General features: G+C 34.1%; 1 protein-coding gene across 2 annotated transcripts in view; it reads left to right on the top strand.

Moving 5' to 3' along the window:
* LOC124178474 (moesin/ezrin/radixin homolog 1) overlaps positions 1 to 22,677 on the top strand; it is a 32,640-nt gene extending 9,963 nt beyond the window's left edge. For both annotated transcript variants that reach the window (XM_046561839.1, XM_046561838.1), the window contains 7 exons: positions 14,588 to 14,710; positions 14,801 to 15,073; positions 15,165 to 15,494; positions 15,722 to 15,964; positions 17,134 to 17,309; positions 17,527 to 17,746; positions 18,174 to 22,677. In XM_046561839.1, coding sequence (XP_046417795.1) covers positions 14,588 to 14,710; positions 14,801 to 15,073; positions 15,165 to 15,494; positions 15,722 to 15,964; positions 17,134 to 17,309; positions 17,527 to 17,746; positions 18,174 to 18,338 — 1,530 coding nt within the window. In that variant the 3' untranslated portion in view covers positions 18,339 to 22,677. The remainder of the gene's footprint in view (positions 1 to 14,587; positions 14,711 to 14,800; positions 15,074 to 15,164; positions 15,495 to 15,721; positions 15,965 to 17,133; positions 17,310 to 17,526; positions 17,747 to 18,173) is intronic.
* Position 22,678: the final 1 nt, after the last annotated feature.

Raw genomic sequence — 22,678 nt, 5'->3', positions numbered from 1 at the left:
CCAAATGCGAAGCCTATTATCCTCGCTTTTTCAAACTGTTGGAAATTGTTAGACGATAATTAACGATATTAATTTATCCTTGTATTCAGGATGAAAAAACAAAAAATAGTCTACTTTACACCTCGTATTATGTGATTACATGGACGCCACTTTGCCACATAAATTTGTAACCTTATATATTGTATACCTCTATACGTGTAGACGTAACACGCATCGTGTATGTGGATATATTTATAAAGAAGGCGAGAAAAAGTCGAACGAGTCCTCGTCTCTGCCGTTGGGGTTTCTTGAGATGAACCACTCTTCTCCGCCGCGATAAGGAAAAAAAATGTACATATGCAAGGAAGGAGAGAGAGAGAGAGAGGGAAAAATCAGAAAAAAAGAAATGACAAATAACACGTGTGGGACACTTTGTGATGTCACCGCCATTCTCGCCGGATACGTGCGTAACTATACATATATGTATAAGGTATATATACATTATACATATCCACTTTACCTTATCTCTCCGCAGTCCTCAGCCCAGATTGCCTCATGTCCTGAACTTCTATAACCATACGCGCCGCAAAGTGTAGTCGCCTAACTGCGACGAAAGAAAATCTCGGATAAGTAGGCCATTTTACATGTCAGTTTGACGCCGGGTATTTTTGTCCATGAGTTTTGCTATTAATGAGAAAAAAAAATTCTGATACTTGTCTAATTCTAAGATGAGACCAAACATATAAATTTTTCTTGAAACTTTATTTTCGCAGTTTTTCAGAACTCGACTAATTATCACTCATGTCTTTTTTTCCTGATACTTATGAATTGTTGAACGGTTTGAACTTTTCTTTGAAATGTATTTTACTGATTAACGTTCATCAAAGTCGGTACAGCAATAAATGTAGCAGCCAAAAAAAAAAAAAAAGTGTTTTTAACTGACGTACGTTTTTGTAAGTTCAAAGGATTCTTGAATTAATAATTGCGTGGTAACAAAAAACGTGAAAATAACTCGGATAGAGTATAAGTTATACACGCTGTTAAACAATTATTCGATCAGTCGACGCGCGAAATGTCCCATATAGCCAATAATGTTATTCGTTATAAACAAATCGTACGATCCGTTGACTGTGAGATTTTTCACCTCAATTCAATCGAACTTTAGTCGGTGATTTCACGTAACTCGTGATTATCCCTAGACTCTGTTGAAACGATTAAAATGTAAAATTGTACACGAGTACGTATCTACTGCAAAAAAAAAAAAGAAAAAAAAAGAAAAAACACAGTAAAAAACCACACATCTTGCTGTATAATAAATGTTGTTTCCGTGATTTATTCGCTTCAAGCCGAAGTGCTAGATTTTTATGCAAAATTTTCACGGTTCTTTCATATTACGTGATATCTCTCGATCGCAATTTAGCTGCCCAACTTTTTGTGTTTTTTTTCTCAACGACCGTTTCGAGTTTCGATTCGGAACAAGATTAAACAATCGCGAATCCCTAGTTGCACGCGAATGTCGGTCGGTAGTCGTCATGGTTGGCGGCTTTCACTCGCAACGCACCTTCACCTTGACACAGTCGCGATTGTAGCGATGATTGTCGGTTTATTCGCTACTCTTCGAAAAGCTTATGTGCACGTTATGCCTCGTATCACTAACAGAAAACGGTGACGTTTTATAATTACCAAAAAAAAATGTTAGTAGAACGAATATCGTTGTAATAACGGTTTGAATATCGTTGGCGTTACAGGAAAATTTGATACGAGTATGTATTTAGTGGGATTAAAATTGTCGATACTAAATTTTCCTGTTATGCCGATGTTAAATCTGTTAGTTAATTATACCACATTCAGCTAAATACGGATTTATTCCTCCGCCAACATCAAATCGTTTCAATAGTTATAAAAATAAAAAATTTAAAAAAACGAGTACGATTATTCGTGATCCAAAAGAATACTTTATGCATATTAAATTTTCTGGTTACGGTTCCAAAACTTATTTTTATTTTGTACCAAAGAATGGATTTTTTTTTATTTTCAATTTTATGGTTAGAAATGAAAATAGTTCAAAACTGTGCGGTTGCCACAAGTAAAAATTTCTCTCGTTGTAGGTACGCTACACACATTTGACCTATTAATTACGTAAGATCCTGATCGTCGACGAGAAATTAAATTTTATCCAATATGTCACGATGGTTGCAACAAGCATGAAATATATATATATTATTATTATTATATATATATATATACCTTTTTATAATATCCAAATTTGCATCTATGCAGATTAAAGATATTCTTTATCAGTTCTTTAAATCTTGCTTCGATTTCACTGGTTTTATGTTCATTTCTACTTCCATATTCATCTGCGCGCGCATCGAGCGTAACGGTTTTTTTCCCTTCCTTTACCTACTTCACCGCATTTTTCAATTAAGTACACACAATTATCTTGCGGTAATGGGTAAAAGGAAAACGTAAAATAGACGACAAAAAAATTTTTCGGTTCTTACTACAAGTTTTTTGAATTTATTTATCTCAGCTGCTACATAAGAATTATAATTTACAATAAAGTGAGGCAGATTTTATGTACGGGACATTCTGCGTCAATTCGACCTCACTGTTCTTACTTTTTTTTTAATCTTAAAATTTGAACGAACAATAATATAAGTGAACAAGAGATCGAACTAAAATTCCCAAGACTTTATTGTACATATTCGACGAATTATTCTATCCAAATACAGGGAATCCATTTAAATCAGGTAACTAGATTTTGCATTTTTACCTGCATTTTCAAGTCGGCATCGTAACAGCGTCATGTCGTTTTTTTCTAAATTACGCAACGAGCAATTTGCGACACCAATCTGCCTCATTTAGCCTTCCACACTTATAATAATAAAACATATTTGTCTCTAATTAATACTTTGATCAAAGTTCGATCAACTACACAGTCAAATGCCCCGTTTTCAGTAGTAGTAGTATAAGCAGTAGCACTAGTAGTCGGTGTAATTATGCAAACAGGTGGAGTTACGTAAATAACTTATAACGTATGTAACTCATTTGATCTGTTCTGTTTTTCTCGATATGGATGTATAATTGTATACGACCGTTTTGTTCACATACCTATAACACGCGGAAGATATGCAAATTGGATTAAACGACGGAATTCAGTATTTTCTGCTCCATGGTGACGATTATTTATCTCGTCACGTAACAATAATATTAATTTCCATGAATTTATAGAGTTATTGTTACCGCAGTATAACAATTCTTTATACTTTTATTGCGTATTTTTACTATTTTCAAATTACCTCCATCTTTGCAATTTTGTGCGTCGGTTATTCATCTGCGATATTTATTTTATTTGTTTTTTCTATATCCACATGCTACAACAGAAACAGAACGAACTATTCAGCCTGCCGAGTATAGTAAATTTTCAATCATATTTTGCGAGAATAAATATTTTCAATTCATCAGCGTTGGATTTAAGGCGACGATCGATCAAGATATATTAGAAATTGACAAGTAACTCGTACATTTCTGTATAATCTGTACAACAGTGACGTAAGTCGTGTAATAAATCTAAGAAAAATTCTTCTAGATTGTTATCACTCTTCGATTTTACCTTAAAAATACGTGCGGTGGAAGTGGAGAAAAAACAAGAAATTCACTAGTATATAATCGGCTATAAATTCGAAATAGTTTCGTAAGATGAAACCGATGCAGTACCTCGTTATTCGTGTAAAAAACATATGTATACGCATATAACGAGAACATGTGTAATATCTCTTTATCCCGCGATCCTCGAGGCTCATCTTTTAAAATAAAACTCCATTCACTTACAGTTTGTTAATTCGTGGCTCATGACTCACGGCTTGGCCTCACCTGTATTTACAATCCTTTTAGATCTTTAGAATAATTTTTGTGGTTTATATGCGGAGGATATTATACTGGCCGTGACTTTGGATCAATAACAATTCCATGTATTCAACAAAATGCAGTTGGAAAACTTATCGACTTGTTTTCTGAGTTTTGTTTGTTTCTCGGTTTTTAATTTTTATTCATGTATGCAAATTTATTCCAGCAATTTTTTTCCCCCCTGAAAAGAATAACGATAAACTCGTTTGTAACGTAAGGTACATCGGATGAACTTCGTTTATGCATGTATAATTTTAAAAGCCTGATGATTCTTCGAAACGCTAATAAAAATTTTCTTCCGACTTAATTTACAAATAGTGAGAATTCAAACTAAAAACTCATTTTTATCAGAATGAATTATAGCTTACGTTGCCCAGGGATAGTTTAGCTTTTCAAGAAGTAAAAGAATTTTTAAAATCGGTTTAGCTTCAGCGATTCGCTTACACGCAAACGATTTTACCTCTTTATAATATCAGTATAAATATAGATAACAAAGAAGAGACATTGAATATGTACGAAATGATCATATAGTCTATAACGGTATAAAATTATAACTTAAGACTAATATTTGAAAGTAAAAATGAGCTACTCGTGTGCAAACCCAAACCATTGTATAGTTAACTACGTGTAATAACTGTTACGCGTGATGTGTTTAGTTATTAGAGTTAATTAGTTGACCTCCTTAATTTTGCGGCAAGTCCCGCAACGAGGAGATTGAATTGTTACGATAGGCATACGCATGATTCTAGTATACACGCGATAAAATTATATTCTGACAAATGCGCCCAATGACTCGGTCTCGTTGAACGCGAACACGTTGTTCAAACGTTAAAATAATCCGGCAAAGAATTTTTTCAACCTAATCATATATGGCGGTCAAGTTATACATATACCTGTTTATAAGCGTCAGTTGGATTAGACAGAACTTTTAGCTTCCTAATGACTTTTCGAGTATATATTAATAATCATGTTCGCTGGATATTGTTATACAACAGTGTAGAAGAATGTATAACCGCTGGACGCATTTTCACGCTTCTCGAACCGAAAAATTTCAGACAATTCAATGCGTTCTCTGGAACACATTGAAAGCTGGTTGAATTTTAAACCGATAATAATTTCCTTCTTCTCTCGTCGCGTTATTGTTCACTGCAATTTTTAACAATGATAATAATTATGACAATAACGAGGCTTCGTGCCTCTTTGGAATCAAATAATCCGAGGGGCGCGTCTGGCCATTCCTTATACGTAATCAAAATTACGTCACTCGTAATCGTTAAGAATCGTCTAAGATCGTTGAAATTCATACAGTCACGATGGGCTTGAAGATTTTTAATCGTCGATTATATCATTGATGTATCTCTTGAAATTTTATGACATCGTAGTATCATATGAAATTGATCAAGCCTTGATATAAATTTTTTTTTTTAAATCTTTCCGTCATCCAAAATCATGTCGAATGATTGAAATAACAATCCGGCGCTTGTCTACAAATAATGCTTAGTTCATTGTTAGTAATAAATCGCATTTGAAATCACTCGGAATTATTTGGACCTTTTAATTACCAAGCAATAAACACAAATCTAATGTGAAAGTAAACTGCAGTACTTAAAAATAGTATCCAAATTTGATGCAGTGTTTGAATCTGTATGATAGAAAAACGTGGAACACGAATCACGTTGAAGTTAGTAACGTTATTGTAAACCGATGCATATTGAAGAAAAACTTCGATTTCGCGAATTTTTAACCGTCTGAAATTCATTAATCCGTATAATAAAGCGAGACATTCTAATATTTAAAAAATTGAGCGCCTTCGGTCATTTTAAAATTAAAAAACTTCTCTTTGTCCAATGTTTCGTTACGATAAAGTTACTAACTTCAACCTCGTAATCACGATCAGTATTTCTAGCGGCAGCACTTGTAAATACATCCCTTAGATTTCATTCCGATTCCAGAGTATCGTTGAATCGTGTAGTATAGTAACCTGATGGCTAGATTCAATCCGTTAGTATTTTGAAAATTGCTGTAAGGTGGTAGGTACTTGTAGAAATTTATCGATATCCGTCTACCAACTTTCGTGACAGGATATTATTCTCTACTTGTTCCATTGTGTTCTTCTTGTGTTAATTTCACGCAGCCAGAAAGCATGATTACTAGGGTTGTCAAGAAGGAGGTTAAGAAAAAGGTGCGCAGACTTCGTGGGTGTTCCGATTCGGACGACGACGATGACGATTTCGAGGACGATTTGGTAAGTCGGTATTAGTTGCGAGCATTTCGTCGTTACTTCAGCATTCTCCGAAGAAGAAGAATGAAGGGAGAATTTTTTCAACCGAGTAAATCGGGCCGATTCAACAACCGCTGTCTTTCCATTCACTGCAAGTGAATTTCTTCATTGCTATTTTTGCCAGGAATAGGCGCATTGCAATTTTATTATTATACGCAAAGTTCGTTGGTCTTCTGAACTAGAATCGTGTGAAAGTAGTTTAACAGGAATCCATGAGATGTCACCTCTCACGGATATAAAGTTTTTTTTTATATACCGTCGAAGTAAAAGCAGTTCTGCAGCGAACTAAGGAATCGCATTAACAACGACTCGAGTGTATTTTAGAAATTAAGATCTCGCTTAAAATACGAGACATTTTATCCTGAAATATTTTACACTTATAAAAAGGAGCTTTAATACATCCTCTATGTTCTACCAGAGCTATTCGTTCCTAATAATTTCAAATATTGCGTAATTAGAGTGGCAATAATTCCTAACGAACGAAAACCGTTGTCACCGCGTTATTGACATTGCCATTAATTTCACGTGTAAAAGTATAATTAGAATGTCTCGCAGATATCCAGCGTACGATAACACGTGATTATATTATACCCATATTTTACTATTTGTCTACTTGTATTCAAATAGTATACACAAGCCTTCAATTATCTGACGAAAGTATAAGCGTAATCATTTTCGCTTATAAAATTTCATTCAGATACAGTCCGACGAACAAGAAAAAGAGTAAAATAAAATGGGGGGGGATGATTAATCGGTTAAAATTTTCTCAAGATCGGATTGTAAAAATTGAAAATGCTGACAAAAGAAATACAAAAAAAAAAAAACAAACCTCTTTTGCATCACAAATTCACAAATGCTGTGACATCTATTTATTTATTTATTTATTTATTTATTTATTTATTTACCTACCGCCGTTTGTCACATCCCTATGAACATGCGATTAAGAAATTTCCACGCCAATAGTCATCGATTTTCCGTAAATGGCGTACACCATATGTACCACCGTGTGTAATCAGGCTACGGTAATATATGCATAACGTATAGATATGGAAGGCCCCGGTATAATTAGCTCCAAGGCCACAGGTGTCTTCCACCTGTAACCGCAGCAGCTTCTATCCTCTCTGCCCCCCCCCCCCCCCCCCCCCCGCGCCCTTCTTTTCCTCGGAGACAGACTCGAAGCTCGGTTATCCGGAATACCGCGGTTGCCTTTTACGTAAGCGTTGTTACTCTCGTGGTTTACCTGTGCAAAGTCTATATATATACATATCCATGTATATACATATACATGTATGAATATGTATGTATATACATGATAAATGTGTGCCGAGTCGACGCGACGACCGACGCAGGGCGTTGCCGTTTGTTGTCCATGTGTCTATCCTTTGTTGGATGGAGTTAGGAAGGAGGGATTCTCGCTGTTTTCCAGAGACAGAAGCTGTACTGAAAATAAATTCCATTTTTTTTTTTTAATTTTTAATTTAAACAAAAAATTAGAAAATTTTTTTTTCCTTCACACACACACACACACGCTGACGCACACATGTTAAGGTTTTGGGTAGTAACCACACAACTAGAAATTTTCACTAGGAATCTAGAGAATTTATACAATTTTCAGTTTTTCGTTACCTTGTAATTTTTTCATTAGATTATTATATATATTAATTAGCCGAAGAGGGTTTTCGAAGACCCAAACCTTCGCTCTTATCTCATTTGATATTGTACATTCGTCTAAAAGTGATAAAAATGCAGTCTTTTTCTTTAGGAAATAATTTATTAGCCTGAGTAAATCTGTACATCATATACTCAAGTTGTTTGCTCACTTTGACGAAAGATCATTCCGTCAAATAATTACATACGGCGCAATTTTTAAGGGTTTAGTACTGGCAATGTGTAATAAACCATGTAACATAAAATAAAAATCCACTTCTCGAGCTTCTCGCGCTAAGAAAATACCATATTTTGTATGGATTTAAAGCCGAATGTGATCGTCGCATGTGTGATTCGCTAATTCGCACATTTGTGCGTGTAGATACGCCCGTCTCGTGACTCATATATCACATGCCGACGTCATTTTTCGACCGTGCGACGTAATCGAGTCGGTCTTCCTCTTCTCTCTTTACAATTCTCCCCCTCTCTATCCCTTATATCACACATACCGATACTTCAATTATCTACACGCGTGCAGATTCGTCTATAATGTCGAGATTTGAAGCAACAGGTAGAATGCAAATCTAGACGACATTGTCGTGGATCATTTTTGCGAGCGTAAAAGAAAACTTTTTTTTTTTTAATTTTATGCAGTATTTTTGTCATGTTAACGGGCCGTCCGCCATTACGAAGAAGAAGAAAACTTCTTTCATGTTGTTAGTCATGTAAGTCAGTGACATTGTCGAATGATTTCCGTTCGAAGGTCGTTCAAGATCATTCATTCGAGAAATCTGCATATATTATACTTTTCTAAAGTCATGATCAACGCCGGGAATATTCTTCAAACTTCCTTTTCAGTTTTCTTTGCGTTATCTTTCCTACACGAGAAATGAAAGCGGATGAACGGGAATTTTTTGGAAAATAGATAGCTGACTCGATCTGTAATTAAAGTCTCATTATTTTATTATTTTCCAATTTCATCGCCCTGCAATTGTACACTGTGTGATAATATTCATCGTTTGAAGCGCTGTTAAATTAAATCCGGAAATGACGTCGGATTCATTGTTGTTTTTAATCGTTTTTAACATGCGGTACATTTGTATAAATTATGATACTTTAAAGAAGTCAAATTGTTGAAACGTGAGTATCTATATTTTCCTTTTTTGTGGTTTACTAATAATAAGTTTCGTGCAATTCTAAAATTGCCCGATCAATTTTTTTTTTCCACAGTTGTATTCTCACGATAACGTTACTAACTTTAACCTTATAAATACGTGAGATTTAAGCTTCAACCATGACTTGACCTTGACAAGGAAACTCGCGAAAATTTGTAAACTCACCGTTTCTTCTATATTTAACAAGTTTTTTACACCACCAACCAATTCACTAAGAAATAAGATAAAGCATCGAGGTGTATAACAATTGAATTAGATCTCGAAACATTCATTGGAATTTTCTAGAAAGTAGAACTGCTATTGTGTACATATTTTCCGTCTGAGAACCGGAAACTGCGATAAAAAGAAGGGAAAAAAACAACTCCGAACCTGTTGCAGCTGCAAACTCCGATTAGGTCGAACGGTAGAATGAAATTCTTCGGTGTAGAGAATAAAAAGAACGGCGACGCGATTGGAGCCTTCCGTTGTGCCGACAAAATGAAAAGAGAATTACTTGGTGGATAAAAAGGAAGGAGAAAAGAAAAAATTAGCAAAACCAGTTTCCTGATCGTTGAGAAATTTTTCCAATCTCGACGATTTGAGGTTGAATTGACCGGACAAACTGCTTGAAAATTTTTTAGCGGGTCCGATAAATTAAAAAAAATGACAGTGGATTACTCCCTTTTGGTTCTTAGCGTTATTCTAACTTGCACAAATTTATTTCTAACAAATTGTAGGTGTAGTTTTTGTTCCTTTTTTTTTTTTTTCTAAACCGTTTTTACTTCGCTCCCTAAATTTTCATTGAGACCGATTCATCATATTTAACTCGTCTGGTAAACAGCAGCCTGACTCTGCGATTACTTCACCGAGTTTACCACGAAATGAAACGCGGTATAACAAGTTAAATCCCACGAGTGGATGATGATGATGATGATGATGATGATGTCGAGTACTCCGCCTGTAGGGGCTTGCCTTTTTATTTCACTCGACGCTTCTTTATTAGACGCCTAGCTGGTTTCGTGACACACACGTTGGATAAAACCAAACGCTGATTGTGAAGAGACGAGAAGAAGCAAGACGATAACTCGAGTTGCAGGTCCGGCCAAGATATTTGAATCCGGAGGGGGAGCCGCTTCCTCCGATTTCTACCTCTCGTTTCCTTTGTCGTGGTAAAATAACGGAATCAACGGTAACGTTTATCTTATCGAGAGACGACCACCCTTCCGGGACTTGATATGGAAAAAAAAACAGCCGCTGCCATTTTACTAAAGAATTGAAGAATATTCCGCACTATTGCGAGCTAATTAATTTTCCTCTCAATTTCTTTATTTTATTCCACTTCCTTGTAGATAAGAAAGGATTTATTCCAATTAAATCGGTCAATTTTTTTCTTTTTCTTTTTTTTTTTTTCATCATCGTACTTTTCCACACCTTATTTGGTCTTTCATATCTATATTACGCATCAAAAGTATGACGAAAAAATCGCAGATTAAATGTTTTAAATTCTCAAGTAAACAGCAGGTTATGTTAAATTGTCCAAAGTACCGGAACATTGAAATTCTCTGTAATATTCTACAATTTATGTACATTTATGATCCTGTTTCTAGAAAATTTACAGAAGAGTCAGATACAATTTGAATATTGATTACATTTCGTGTCAAGGTTTTTACATATTATTATTTTTGTTTCAAATGGCTTTATCGAAGCAGCATCGAACACGTGTCCCTGCAAAGTATAAGTATATGTACATAATCATCGGTAATATAATTATTTCTCCGACACACATCAACAAAGTTATACGACGATGGGATTCTTTTTATCGTTTAAAACGTCGAGCAAGATATAGGTATCTATCTTGATAGAATTTGGTATTTCGGTCGTTATCGATCAAACGTTAGATGACATTCGAAAGTTATTGGATTGGCTTACGATAATCTCGCCGTGTGATTCTAGCCGTGTGTAGTAATAATCTGTAACGACGAATTGTAAAATGAGTATTTTAAATCCCACGTCACGATTCACAGTTCCGCTTTTCCAACACTTGTCGCGACAACATAAGCTTATGATCTTGGTCGATGAACGTTTGTTATTTTACTATTTTCTCCGTGGTTTAAAAAAATCCTTCCTGATGAAGAAAAAAAAAACAGAAAATAAAGAATACAGACTTTATGTATTTGAAGTTTCGTTTCTATGGATCAAGCTTGATGCAAACTCTGACAAAAAGGTCTTGAAGAGCACGACTCTGAACATTTAGTAACATTTCGGCGTAGGTGAAAAATGATTTTTCAATCGAGCTTGATAGAACCAAATATCATGCACTCGACACAGAATGGCTAATGAGCGGATCTGAAACGGGATCCGGGTAATAGGAACGAGTTCGATGAAATCAGTAATGCATCGAACGGTGTTGTACCTGCATGGCTATGCAGGCGACGCGATGCAACTTTTAGTCGTAGGTAGATAATTTCTGGGTCATCGAGAAGGTTGCCGACTTTTGGCGAGACAGTTACGGTTAAAACTAACTAACATCGAAAATCCAAGCATACCTGCATCGATATCTATACCATGTCGGAATAGCGGCATTCAATGACGTAATTGATTCTTGTCTTGTCGAAGGCGCCAGACACGTGAACGGACGATTTGACGACCATGGCTTGACGACGGAGAAAACTTGCCGTTCACGTGAATCGATAATACGCGATTATTTTTAATGTGTGTGTGTGTGCGTTTGTGCGTGTAATGCCCTACGAATAATCTTATCGATTTTAAGCTTCGGCGTATGACGTAATTTAACACTCCGAGCAGATACCTAGGACAGATCGCTTCGTTAGGTCCGATACCGCACGTAATCTTACGATTAGAGATTTTACTACGATATTATTGAGGGGTTGTACATTCCTCCCGTCTTGATGCACGGAAACGGCGAGGGACAAAATAGTTGTTCGTCATATTTTATAAATTACAAAATACACATATCATTTACTGTTGGAGGCACGTGATGCAAAAATTATAATTGTACTTTTTAATTCAATTGAAATGGAATGAAAATTGTATCTATAACGCGATTGATATTATTAATTGCAAATTGCGATTCACCCTTCTAGGCAGTTTTATCAGGTTGAAGTTCGTAACGCTAACGTAACGAAACGTCAGGAATAAATTATTATTGCGCAATTTAAGAATGACTTTCTAGGAGCCGAGTTTTTGTGTTTTGTTTATTAGGATTTACCGAACATTAGACAATCCTAAAAGTGCGAAGTATCGATTTTTCCTAAACATGCATTGTTACAGTAAAGTTACTAACTTCAACCTCGTGCATGTTTGCCAGTATCGTGATTTATATCGTTTTCAGACCACGTGTGGTAAGAGAAGATATTATTCCGTATAACGATATTGACATAATATATAGTTTAGGTAATTTTAATCGGTTCGGAACTTTTTGATTCGAAAAAAAAGTCGATGAAAAGAGAATTAATTTTATCGTATGATAAGCATCGTTTTATAAATGAGGTTGAAGTTCGCATAGTTTGCGCAATAAAATTACAACATAAAATAAAGGCAATCTACTGAAAAAAAAACGTTCGTGAGACAAATAATATTCTTTAAAAACGAACGAATATTCAAATAACAATTGTATATTCGTGACCTTTCGCCATCTCGTAAAGCTTCAATGGTCGCAGTAACGGGATTTCTTTCGTCTATCGTGTTTGTTGCACAAACGTTAGAAACTTCAAACTTGTTATTATAATCATTTCGTACTGTACTCTGTACCTAATGCTTTAATTTTACTATGTCTTTCTATTTTCGAAACGCATGCTAACTAAAATGATGAACTACCAGACCGGACTTTCATTCTTGTCTAGGGTAAGCAGAATAACGTTAATCCAAAAGCACCATTTATACAATAGTTCTGAAGTATATTTGGATCTTTAAATAATTGACGCATGATTGCCTAGTAGCATTTTGGAAAGATATTGAATCTTGGTAAGTTGTGTATAGATCGTAACTTTAGTGCGTTTTAATTTTATTTATACGTGGATTTTTCCTCCGGGTGTTTTCGCATTTAACAGCTTATGTAATATTTAATTGAAACGTAACGGGAAAGTCACATATTGAAAGTTTCATAATTATCTACCGAAAATTATTTATCGTCGACAAATAAAAATTCGGTAAGATTAACGTCCAAATAAAAACAAATAATGACGTATTAATATGAATATGGTACATACAATACATGTGCGTACGGTTATTTCGCATGTACGTTTTATTCTCGATGCTTTCGTATTCTACATTTTTCAAAGTTTGCAATTACCATGTTATAAGATCATCTGCAGCTTTTGTTGTGAACAAGTGTAATGCAATTATACGTGTAACAATGATAGTAACTTGTTATATGATTACACCGATTCTAAATGAAAACGTACAATTCTAGATATATAATTATAGATATTGAATTGAAGTAAGAGCATATAATTATTTTATTTTTTTTCATGTAATACATTATCCGACTACTTCTCCCGATTTCTCACATCAATCATCATTATTATGGTTATAATCATATTCTTTGACGTTATATTTCTTATGCAATAACGAAAAAAGATCTAATACCTGTATTGTTTTTGCATAGACGTAATAAATTTTCTTATACCGATATATTACACACATTGAATAATGTGAATGAAAATCAAATTACCATTTACTAAAGGCTGAGTATGCAGTGTATCATTGGCGTATAATTATTACAGGTGGGTTTGTTCAATCATCGAAAAATTTGGCACGTAAGATAAATTAACCAATTCGATTTGTTGTATTTGTCAAACGTGTTACTGCATTAAAAGCTTTCTAGTGGCACAAATTTTTTTCACGTCCTATCATTTTCTAAATCCACCTTTATCTAAAATCGGATTAGAAATTGCTCGCGTGCTATTAATATTTTTCAAATTAAATCTTCAAATTTTTATCTTTCATTCGCGTGACGTCAATTAAACAAATTATCGCTGCCTCAATAGTCAAATCGCAAAATCTGCACTTGGTATCAGTATGTTTTACTTTTTCTTTTTTCTAATCATTTTTATATCCAGGATATTATAATTTCAATTATTTGCCACCAGGAAAAAATAGCTCACATATTGTTATCGGTTGATTTTCACGAATGCATTGTAGGGATTAAATGGCATGAAAAATAGATTTGTCTTGTGCATGACGACCAATGGTTGACTTTTTTTGTTGGCAGAGTATTAAAATCGACTTGTTTGTCACTACGCATGTTATTAATAAATTTAGAACATCAAAGGCACGAATGATTTGCTATTCTGTTTGTTCAAAAACAAATATTACAAATGTTTGATTTCATCACACTTTATTAATATGAAGTAAGTTTTTTCTGATTATCTTCATACATGGTTAGATATTAATTGTTTAATCGTTGAATTTTTTTCACAGTAATTACAAATGGTTTCTCATTGTGCATGGTTTCCAATTGTCTTGGATTAATGTCAAAGTTCATTTTATAGAAACTTGTTTTCGTATAAAATTGTCATTTGAACTGCAGCTCTGTCGTTGATGCAGGCTGCCTGAACAGCACATGACGATAATGTCGTTGAATCTTGGGTTATAGGTGATGAATCAAGACGTGAAGAAGGAGAACCCGCTGCAATTCAAATTCCGTGCCAAATTCTACCCAGAAGATGTTGCCGAGGAAATTATTCAGGACATCACGCTTCGTCTCTTCTACCTTCAGGTAGTGGCTGAAACAAAGTTTCAAAATTGAATATCAAGCCAAAGTTACTTCACGTAGGTATTCGTTTGAATCTTTCTTTCTGTGTTTTAGGTGAAAAATACGATCTTGACGGACGAAATTTACTGCCCACCGGAGACGTCGGTACTTTTGGCGTCGTACGCGGTTCAAGCTCGTCACGGTGACTTTGTAAAGAGTACTCATAGTTCTGGATTTTTGGCAAATGATCGTTTGCTACCGCAACGTGTTATGGATCAGCACAAAATGAGCCAGGACGAATGGGAAGGATCCGTCACAACTTGGTGGCAGGAACACCGGGGAATGCTTCGTGAAGATGCAATGATGGAGTATCTCAAGATCGCTCAGGTATTGGAAACGTCAGAGCTATTGATTAACGATTTAGCATTAATTTCGACTTTACAAGTGATTCAAAATTGTATTATTCTTCTGTATTCAGGATTTGGAAATGTACGGAGTGAATTACTTCGAAATTCGCAACAAGAAGGGTACCGAACTTTGGCTCGGTGTCGACGCTCTTGGTCTAAATATTTATGAAAAAGATGACAAACTGACGCCGAAAATCGGCTTTCCGTGGTCAGAGATCCGCAATATTTCCTTCAATGATAGAAAGTTTATCATCAAACCAATCGATAAGAAAGCTCCAGACTTCGTATTCTTTGCACCTAGAGTTAGGATTAACAAGAGAATTTTGGCACTATGTATGGGCAATCACGATTTGTACATGCGAAGACGCAAGCCCGATACCATTGATGTTCAACAAATGAAGGTGCGTTGAATTTTATACATTTATCAATACTATGGATGATTAAAGTTTCTACCGCCCTATGATGTTTACTTTTGTATTTGCTACTCTTGATTGCCATGATGTGAATTATTACCTGAGGGCGGTAAATAAAAACTGTTTCTTCTTGTTTTTCTTTATTTTTTCTAAATCCTTGTATCTTTGATACCTTATAATTTTTCGTGAATCGACTAACTGATCGTTTATCACAGGCACAAGCCCGTGAGGAGAAAATTGCTAAGCAACAGCAGAGAGAAAAGCTTCAGTTGGAGATAGCTGCGAGAGAACGAGCTGAAAAGAAACAGCAGGAGTACGAGGAAAGGCTGAGGAGTATGGCTGAAGAGATGGAGAGACGGCAAGCTGAATTATCAGAAGCTCAGGAAATGATTAGACGTTTAGAGGAACAGTTGAAACAACTTCAAGCCGCTAAAGAAGAGCTTGAAGATCGTCAGAAGGTAAATTTAGCTACAATTTGCCTCGCCAAAGATGATCTTACACATATGATGTTTTTCGATAAAAACAATGCAATGTTTAACTCTTTCAAACTAATTATAGGGTATAATTGAAATTCGTTCGAAAATATTGCCCTCGCGTACTGACACACTTTTAAAATAGGGTTTAAAATTCTAGGCGATTTTGCAAATCATGGCAATAGCGCATGCATGTCTTACCAATGCAGTGCTAGCACGTTATTCCAAATATTTATTGGTGAGACACCAGTTTCCATTCTAGATGTTTCTCGTTCAATTTCGTTTATTGACATTATTTTTTGTAACTTCACTTATAATGTTTGACTCACAAATTTTTACCAGTGTGGTTATTGTTTTAGTTTGAAAAAAAATATGTATTATAAGTTTACTTCGGGAATGAGTTTAGTTGAATGAATCATTTTTAATCCATATATTTTTGTATATAATGCATGACCAAAATCATCAAGCTTGTCTTGGCTATATTCGATAACTTTTATATAATTACTTGCGTTTTTTTTGCGCCACAAAAATACACTTTGTATCGAAATTACCCAGTGATGATTTTCAAGTAGAATCTGATTTGTGAAAAAGATTTGTTATTTTAACGAGAATTCTTTAGCACAACCATACAATTCACAATAAGAATAGACTATAATTACATAGCAATTAATTGGACAAATTATTGATTTACTAGAGTTCAATTGCCTATACGAATGACTGTTCGTGTAGCTACTTTTTTTCGTTTTGCTTTGTTTTTACCGTAGATTTGGATTACACGTTATTGTTATAAGTGATATGCTAATGGTCACTTGAAAATTGGGTCGCAAGTCTCTTCCGAGTGACAAAACTTTTTTTATATCGACTGCTGTTTTTGTATTGAGTATATTCAGCTATTACCGTGTGTTATGGACTTTCACATACTCTACTTACCGAACAATTTTTGACATACTTTGTTTGATGAACTTGATTAAATAGAATGAATACAAACACAACAAAATCATGTAAAGCAGATGTGACTAGAAGGGTTTTTTTACGTGAAGGATTGCAAATTTCAGATTTTTTTTGTCTAGTTGAATATGCAAATAGATTGTCAATTGCGTCATAGAGTAATTGTATTGTCTTGTAATTTAAAACTGATTTGATGATACTCTTAGGAACTGACAGTGATGATGGAGAAACTAGAACGCTCGCAAGAAATGGAACTTGCTGAACGTATGAAGCTGGAACAGGAAATTAGAGCGAAGCAGGAGGAGGTTCAACGCATTCAATCTGAAGTTGAAATGAAAGATGCGGAGGCTCGAAGACTTCAAGAAGAAGTAGAGGCAGCCAGGTGATTTTTCAATACCAAAGTTATTATTTTATTGTAGAATGTAAAATATAGTTGAAACTAAAATATAAATATGATATTCGAATTAGTATGAAAGTTGCTAGAATATTTGGCTTTAGTTTGAATGGTAAAAAAATCGTACCTCAAATGCAGTTGATCGATTGTATTATGATAACATAATTTACATAAAACAAATACGTGAATTGACGTTACTGTACAGAATACGACAAGAGGAGGCTGATAGGGCATTCCAAGCCAGTTCGACTCCCCAGCATCATCATGTTGAAGAAAACGAAGAAGAGGGAGAGGAAGAAGGAGAAGATGAATCGCCTCAGGGTCAAGTTACTAAAGATCTTGCTACTGACGAATCGATTATCGATCCAGTTGAAGAGCGACGTACTTTGGCAGAAAGAAATGAACGGCTGCACGATCAATTGAAGGTAAATATTTTTCTACTCTGCTGTTCTAGATAATCACCATTAAAATATTTTGGAGAAACTTGGCCAAGAATAATGATAATATACTAACTTTCGTTTAAGGAAATGCTGGATTTCTCTGTATTAATTTCTGACCATCCACGGGTACCTGTCACCTTTTACAATAGCAGATACCTGCTTGTGAAATATGCTTTCCCCAAATTCACTTTTTTACTTTCACTTTTAAATTGGCTGCCAGGACTTTGATGACCTCTATCAACATTATAATGTAGTGAATTGTGCTTTATTGAAATGCTATTCAGTTGTTATTCCATGTATGCATTGTACTTGAAGGGATGAGTCCTTAAGTATAATATATTGTGTATCTTCCAAGAATGTAAATCAAGCCGAAATGAATTTTACATCTTGATTATAATCTTTTCTTCAATAGGCTCTGAAACAGGACTTGGCTCAGTCTCGTGACGAAACCAAGGAAACTGCAATGGACAAAATTCACAGGGAAAACGTACGCCAAGGACGTGATAAATACAAAACGCTACGTGAGATTCGCAAAGGCAATACTAAACGTCGTGTTGACCAGTTTGAGAACATGTAGATTATACCTAATCTTTTCTCTTAATTACACCCCCTAATATCTATGTTATTATGAACTTCCATCCTTACGATTTACTTTTATTTCACGTACACTAAAACAAAACTTAGGATTTTACAATTCAGCGTTGTTTTTTTTCGTTGCATCGCTAAAGTTTGTAAAAAAGCAGTGCTTGTGAAATCAGTTTTGTCGGCCATTTTGTATAAGTGATTAGTTTGTGGTGTATTTTGTATAGTGTACAGTGGCAGATTACAACCTGAACGGCTTTCTAAGCGCAGTAGGTGATACTTTCGTTCGTTATGATTATACTTCACTTGTTATTAAATTCCACTTTCTTATAGAAATTTCTCAATAGCTAATGATTTACGTATTCTCATGTCATCAACTTTCGGCAGATAATTATTTTTTCAGCGGTTTCTTTCGAATCTTAAGTTTGTGTACCATACAATAAGCCGTGCTCTCATCTTATTTCGTTTGATGCCGTATTTATTTTTTAAACTCTCACTCTTCCAAAATGGCCATACATTACACATCCATAATTTTTTTCTTACTCCGGCTCTATGGATGGCCAATGCTTCTAATTTACTCACTACACGTAAACATCGAAACACAATCTGTTTGCTTTTTTCCCCGTCATCTATACATCGCAATAGCTCTAACAAGATCTAATACGATGTAATCCGTTACCTACAGATTTTTATAAAATTGTTAGAATACTGCAAGGAACAGCTGTATTTCTTGTAAAATTTATTTTTTCTGATAAAAACTATTATGGCTGATACGCCTTGCCGGCCATTAAATAATAACGACGTGTATACTTTTTTTTCTTATACCTGTCTTGTCTGCCACCTTATTCGCTGTCCATATATCGCCCTTTCGGTTCTTAATAATCATAGGCTTCTACCCCGATATTTAAATATTACGTTACAAAATGCGTGTTTATTCAAATACACTGACATTGGTTGTAGTTGTTTTTTTTTTTTTTTTTTTTCCTCTACTCGGACCATTTTCAACTTGAACAGAGAATTTCACTTGTTATTTGCAGTAATTTTTTCTCAAATTTCGACATTAATTTTTATTGACTGTCTGAAAGGTTATAAGAGAATTTTTCATCGCGTTGTTCACCCTGCTCCACGACATGCATTATAAATCATTTTTATAGAAGATATTTACACGTATAGATTGAGTAAATTAATGCATGTCATTGAGTTGTAAATGGAGTTTTGATAAATTTTCACAAATGTACTATCATGACGATCATGCTATCTTTTATACGTAATTTTACAACAGCTTTCGTCGAAAATTGAACTCTGTACGATAATCTTCGAATCCCCGAACAAGATCGTATTTTCATTGTATTATTGAAAACTGTTCTTCTTATGCACACAACTAAATTATTTAATGATGCGCTCCAATTTTGAAGATGTCTCATTATTTAAAAAAAATCGTTCAAAGTATACATTTTAAATTTTCTCTACAGAAAAAAAAATTCATTTCTGGAATTGTGAACGGAAGGGTGATAGATTGTTGAAGCATATATAGGGATATGTAAATATTATATGTTTGTTGAAATGTTTGCTATCGAAGTCTATGAATGCATAGATCCTGTAATATCAGTAATAACTGAAATTGAACACAACCAATGACAATGTACATGCTGGTTACATTAAGTAAGTGATATCAGATATCAAAAAAAAAAAAGAAAAAAAAAAAGAAAAGAAAAAAAAAGAAAAACGTTTTATTAACATTAATGCCCTGCGGATTACTTGTAAGGTATTTACAGATTAATACGAACGGAGTACAATTACTATTGAGTAATTTTATATTGAACACTCGTGGCCTTGAACGATATATAAAGAAAAACTAAAAACATTGAAGTAAATAATACTATCCACTTACCTTAAAATCTCATGTGAATATTTTTAACGACAATATAAACCTTATAGACAAAAAAGTGTGCAACATTTGTATTGTTTTATACTGCATTAAAACACACTGCACGGTCTTCGTAAGTCTGACCTTGCAACTTTTATGGTAAGAGATTCGGAGATTTTGCGTGTCAGATATTTGTTTTCTAACTTTTCAAACAAAATAAAAACAAAGAAAAATTGAACCAAAAAGTCGAAAATCTTAAAATAATCTCTGCCGATTTCTATTCAACTTAAATGAAATTGGATATTCTTAACAGAAACGACTGAAAATCTGATGTACCATTCAATGTGTAATATTAGTATTGTCTCTACTACCACTATTCCTATTAGTATTACCATTGCCACACTACAAAAAAAGAAAAAGAAAAGAAAACAGAAAAAGATCACCAAGACCACCACTATTGCTACAAATAATAAGGCATAATTGAATAATTATAGATATTTTTGGAATATATTTAATATTAATATTTACAATTCAGTAGCGTTATTATTATTAATATTATTATTATTAATATTATTAATATTATTATTATTACTATTATTACTACGAGTTAATGTTAGAAATATACTAAAGCAACGGATTTTATAGCTGTCCTTTTCTATTCGGAACGAGAAGCAAGATGGTATATTAGAAATAATTTATGCAAAATTATCTATAAAAATGAACGAAGCAAGTTGATATTTTTTTTATTTTATTTTCAACAATTGCTTCAGCTTTTATCCGTGGCGCAAAATTTAATAGCAATATTAATGCAAGACATTCCACAAAAATTTGACGAAAATAGTCGTTTATGAAGTTCGTCCATCATTATATCGGATTAAATATTGAAATTAACATATAATATTATGCCGGGGATATAAATTAGCATTTTTTTCTAAAGCTTAAGTCGAGTTTGTCACTCTTGCTTTTCTTAAAAGTCACACATAGTATGTAACCACAATTACTTTAATTGATTGTCTTTTAGATCGCGTAGAAATGCGAGTACGTCGATCTGAAGAATTATCGAAATTTTATTCATTATTATGCCAAGCTCTACAGTAAAAAAAATTCGATATTTACCAGTAGACTTGCTTACTCAGCACTATTTTATTCAAATTTTCAGAATATTAAAAACTTGACAGAACACATGTAATTCCAAGTTCGTTTGACAATTTTTCAGTTTACCATTTGAAGAGATACGAGAACAAATAAATCACACAAAAATAGAATATAAACAAAAACATTTTACATCATAAGGCGTAAATCAATTGGATTGTAAGGCAATTTAGGTATTGGTCATTGTGTATAAAGCAGATAATTATAAAAATAATAAGTTTCTATTTTTCTTGCAATTGAACAAAAATTGAAGCAAACACATATGTTGAAAACCAAAAAAAATATATGACCACACCTATGCTAAGGTATTTCTACATATTACGAACTCAATAAAGTTCAGGTGCATGTAACGATCGCAATTGTCTTTTGGTAACGCTAATGAAAAATTGGAACTAATTATTGTAGATTTCTCTACTTTATACACATATAAGAATTGGAAATTATTTTCGATGCACACAGGCCAGGGCCGATACGCATAGGGAAAACCTAGAAACCAGGGTACTTGGGGGAATCCTGGATTCGAAAAAGCGTATCAATCCTGAAAGACCCGAATTAGTTCTGTGCGGAGTTTTAAATGTTTTCTCAACTTTATGGTTTTAGCTAAATATAGAAAACACAAAAGTTTTACGTGTTATTGTATTTTAGTCGACTATAACCATATATAAGTCTTTGCGCTGCTCTCATCCACAAGGTCCTATGAAAACCTTACGAGCGAAAAAAAAACGTTGAATTTTAACATATTTCAGTGAAAAGAGGCCGTCGAGCCCCCCGATTTCTCATTTAGATGAAGTACAATGTATTTCTAAGTATGCTTTATTCACGAAATCATAACGAACATTTACACAGCTATAGAAGCTGAATGAAAGTTTCAAATTCGATATACAAAAAAAAAAGAAACATTTTTAGTGTAATAAGGTAGAGTTTCTTATGCTCGTAAGCTAAATTATTCGAAAGGCTGATGAGAAGTGTTAATACCCCATTTACATACCCCTTATGCAAACGCAAGAGAAGAACCATACCTTTTATATTGTTATTAATTTTTTAAACTCAGCGATAGGTCCCCCGATCCCCCTTAGCAATGATCTGCTTAATCTAATCAAGGGCTCTGTAGAAACAATAATACATCTAGGTACATATTCAGTAATTATTATCCCTTTACAGAAAAAGTTTGTCTTTGTTCTTACTGCGTTGATTATGAATCAAGGTGCTAGAACACTGAGTTATACAATTTTTACACTAAAAAAAAAACATGAAAATGTAAAGAAAAAAGAAAAAAACGAGAATTAACAATACGATAGTACTTCACGTGCGAGCAT

This window comes from Neodiprion fabricii, chromosome 3, assembly GCF_021155785.1.
Source record: "Neodiprion fabricii isolate iyNeoFabr1 chromosome 3, iyNeoFabr1.1, whole genome shotgun sequence".
Lineage (NCBI taxonomy): Eukaryota > Metazoa > Arthropoda > Insecta > Hymenoptera > Diprionidae > Neodiprion > Neodiprion fabricii.
Note: the sequence above shows the minus strand (reverse complement) of the source record. Positions and strands in the feature narration are given on the sequence as shown.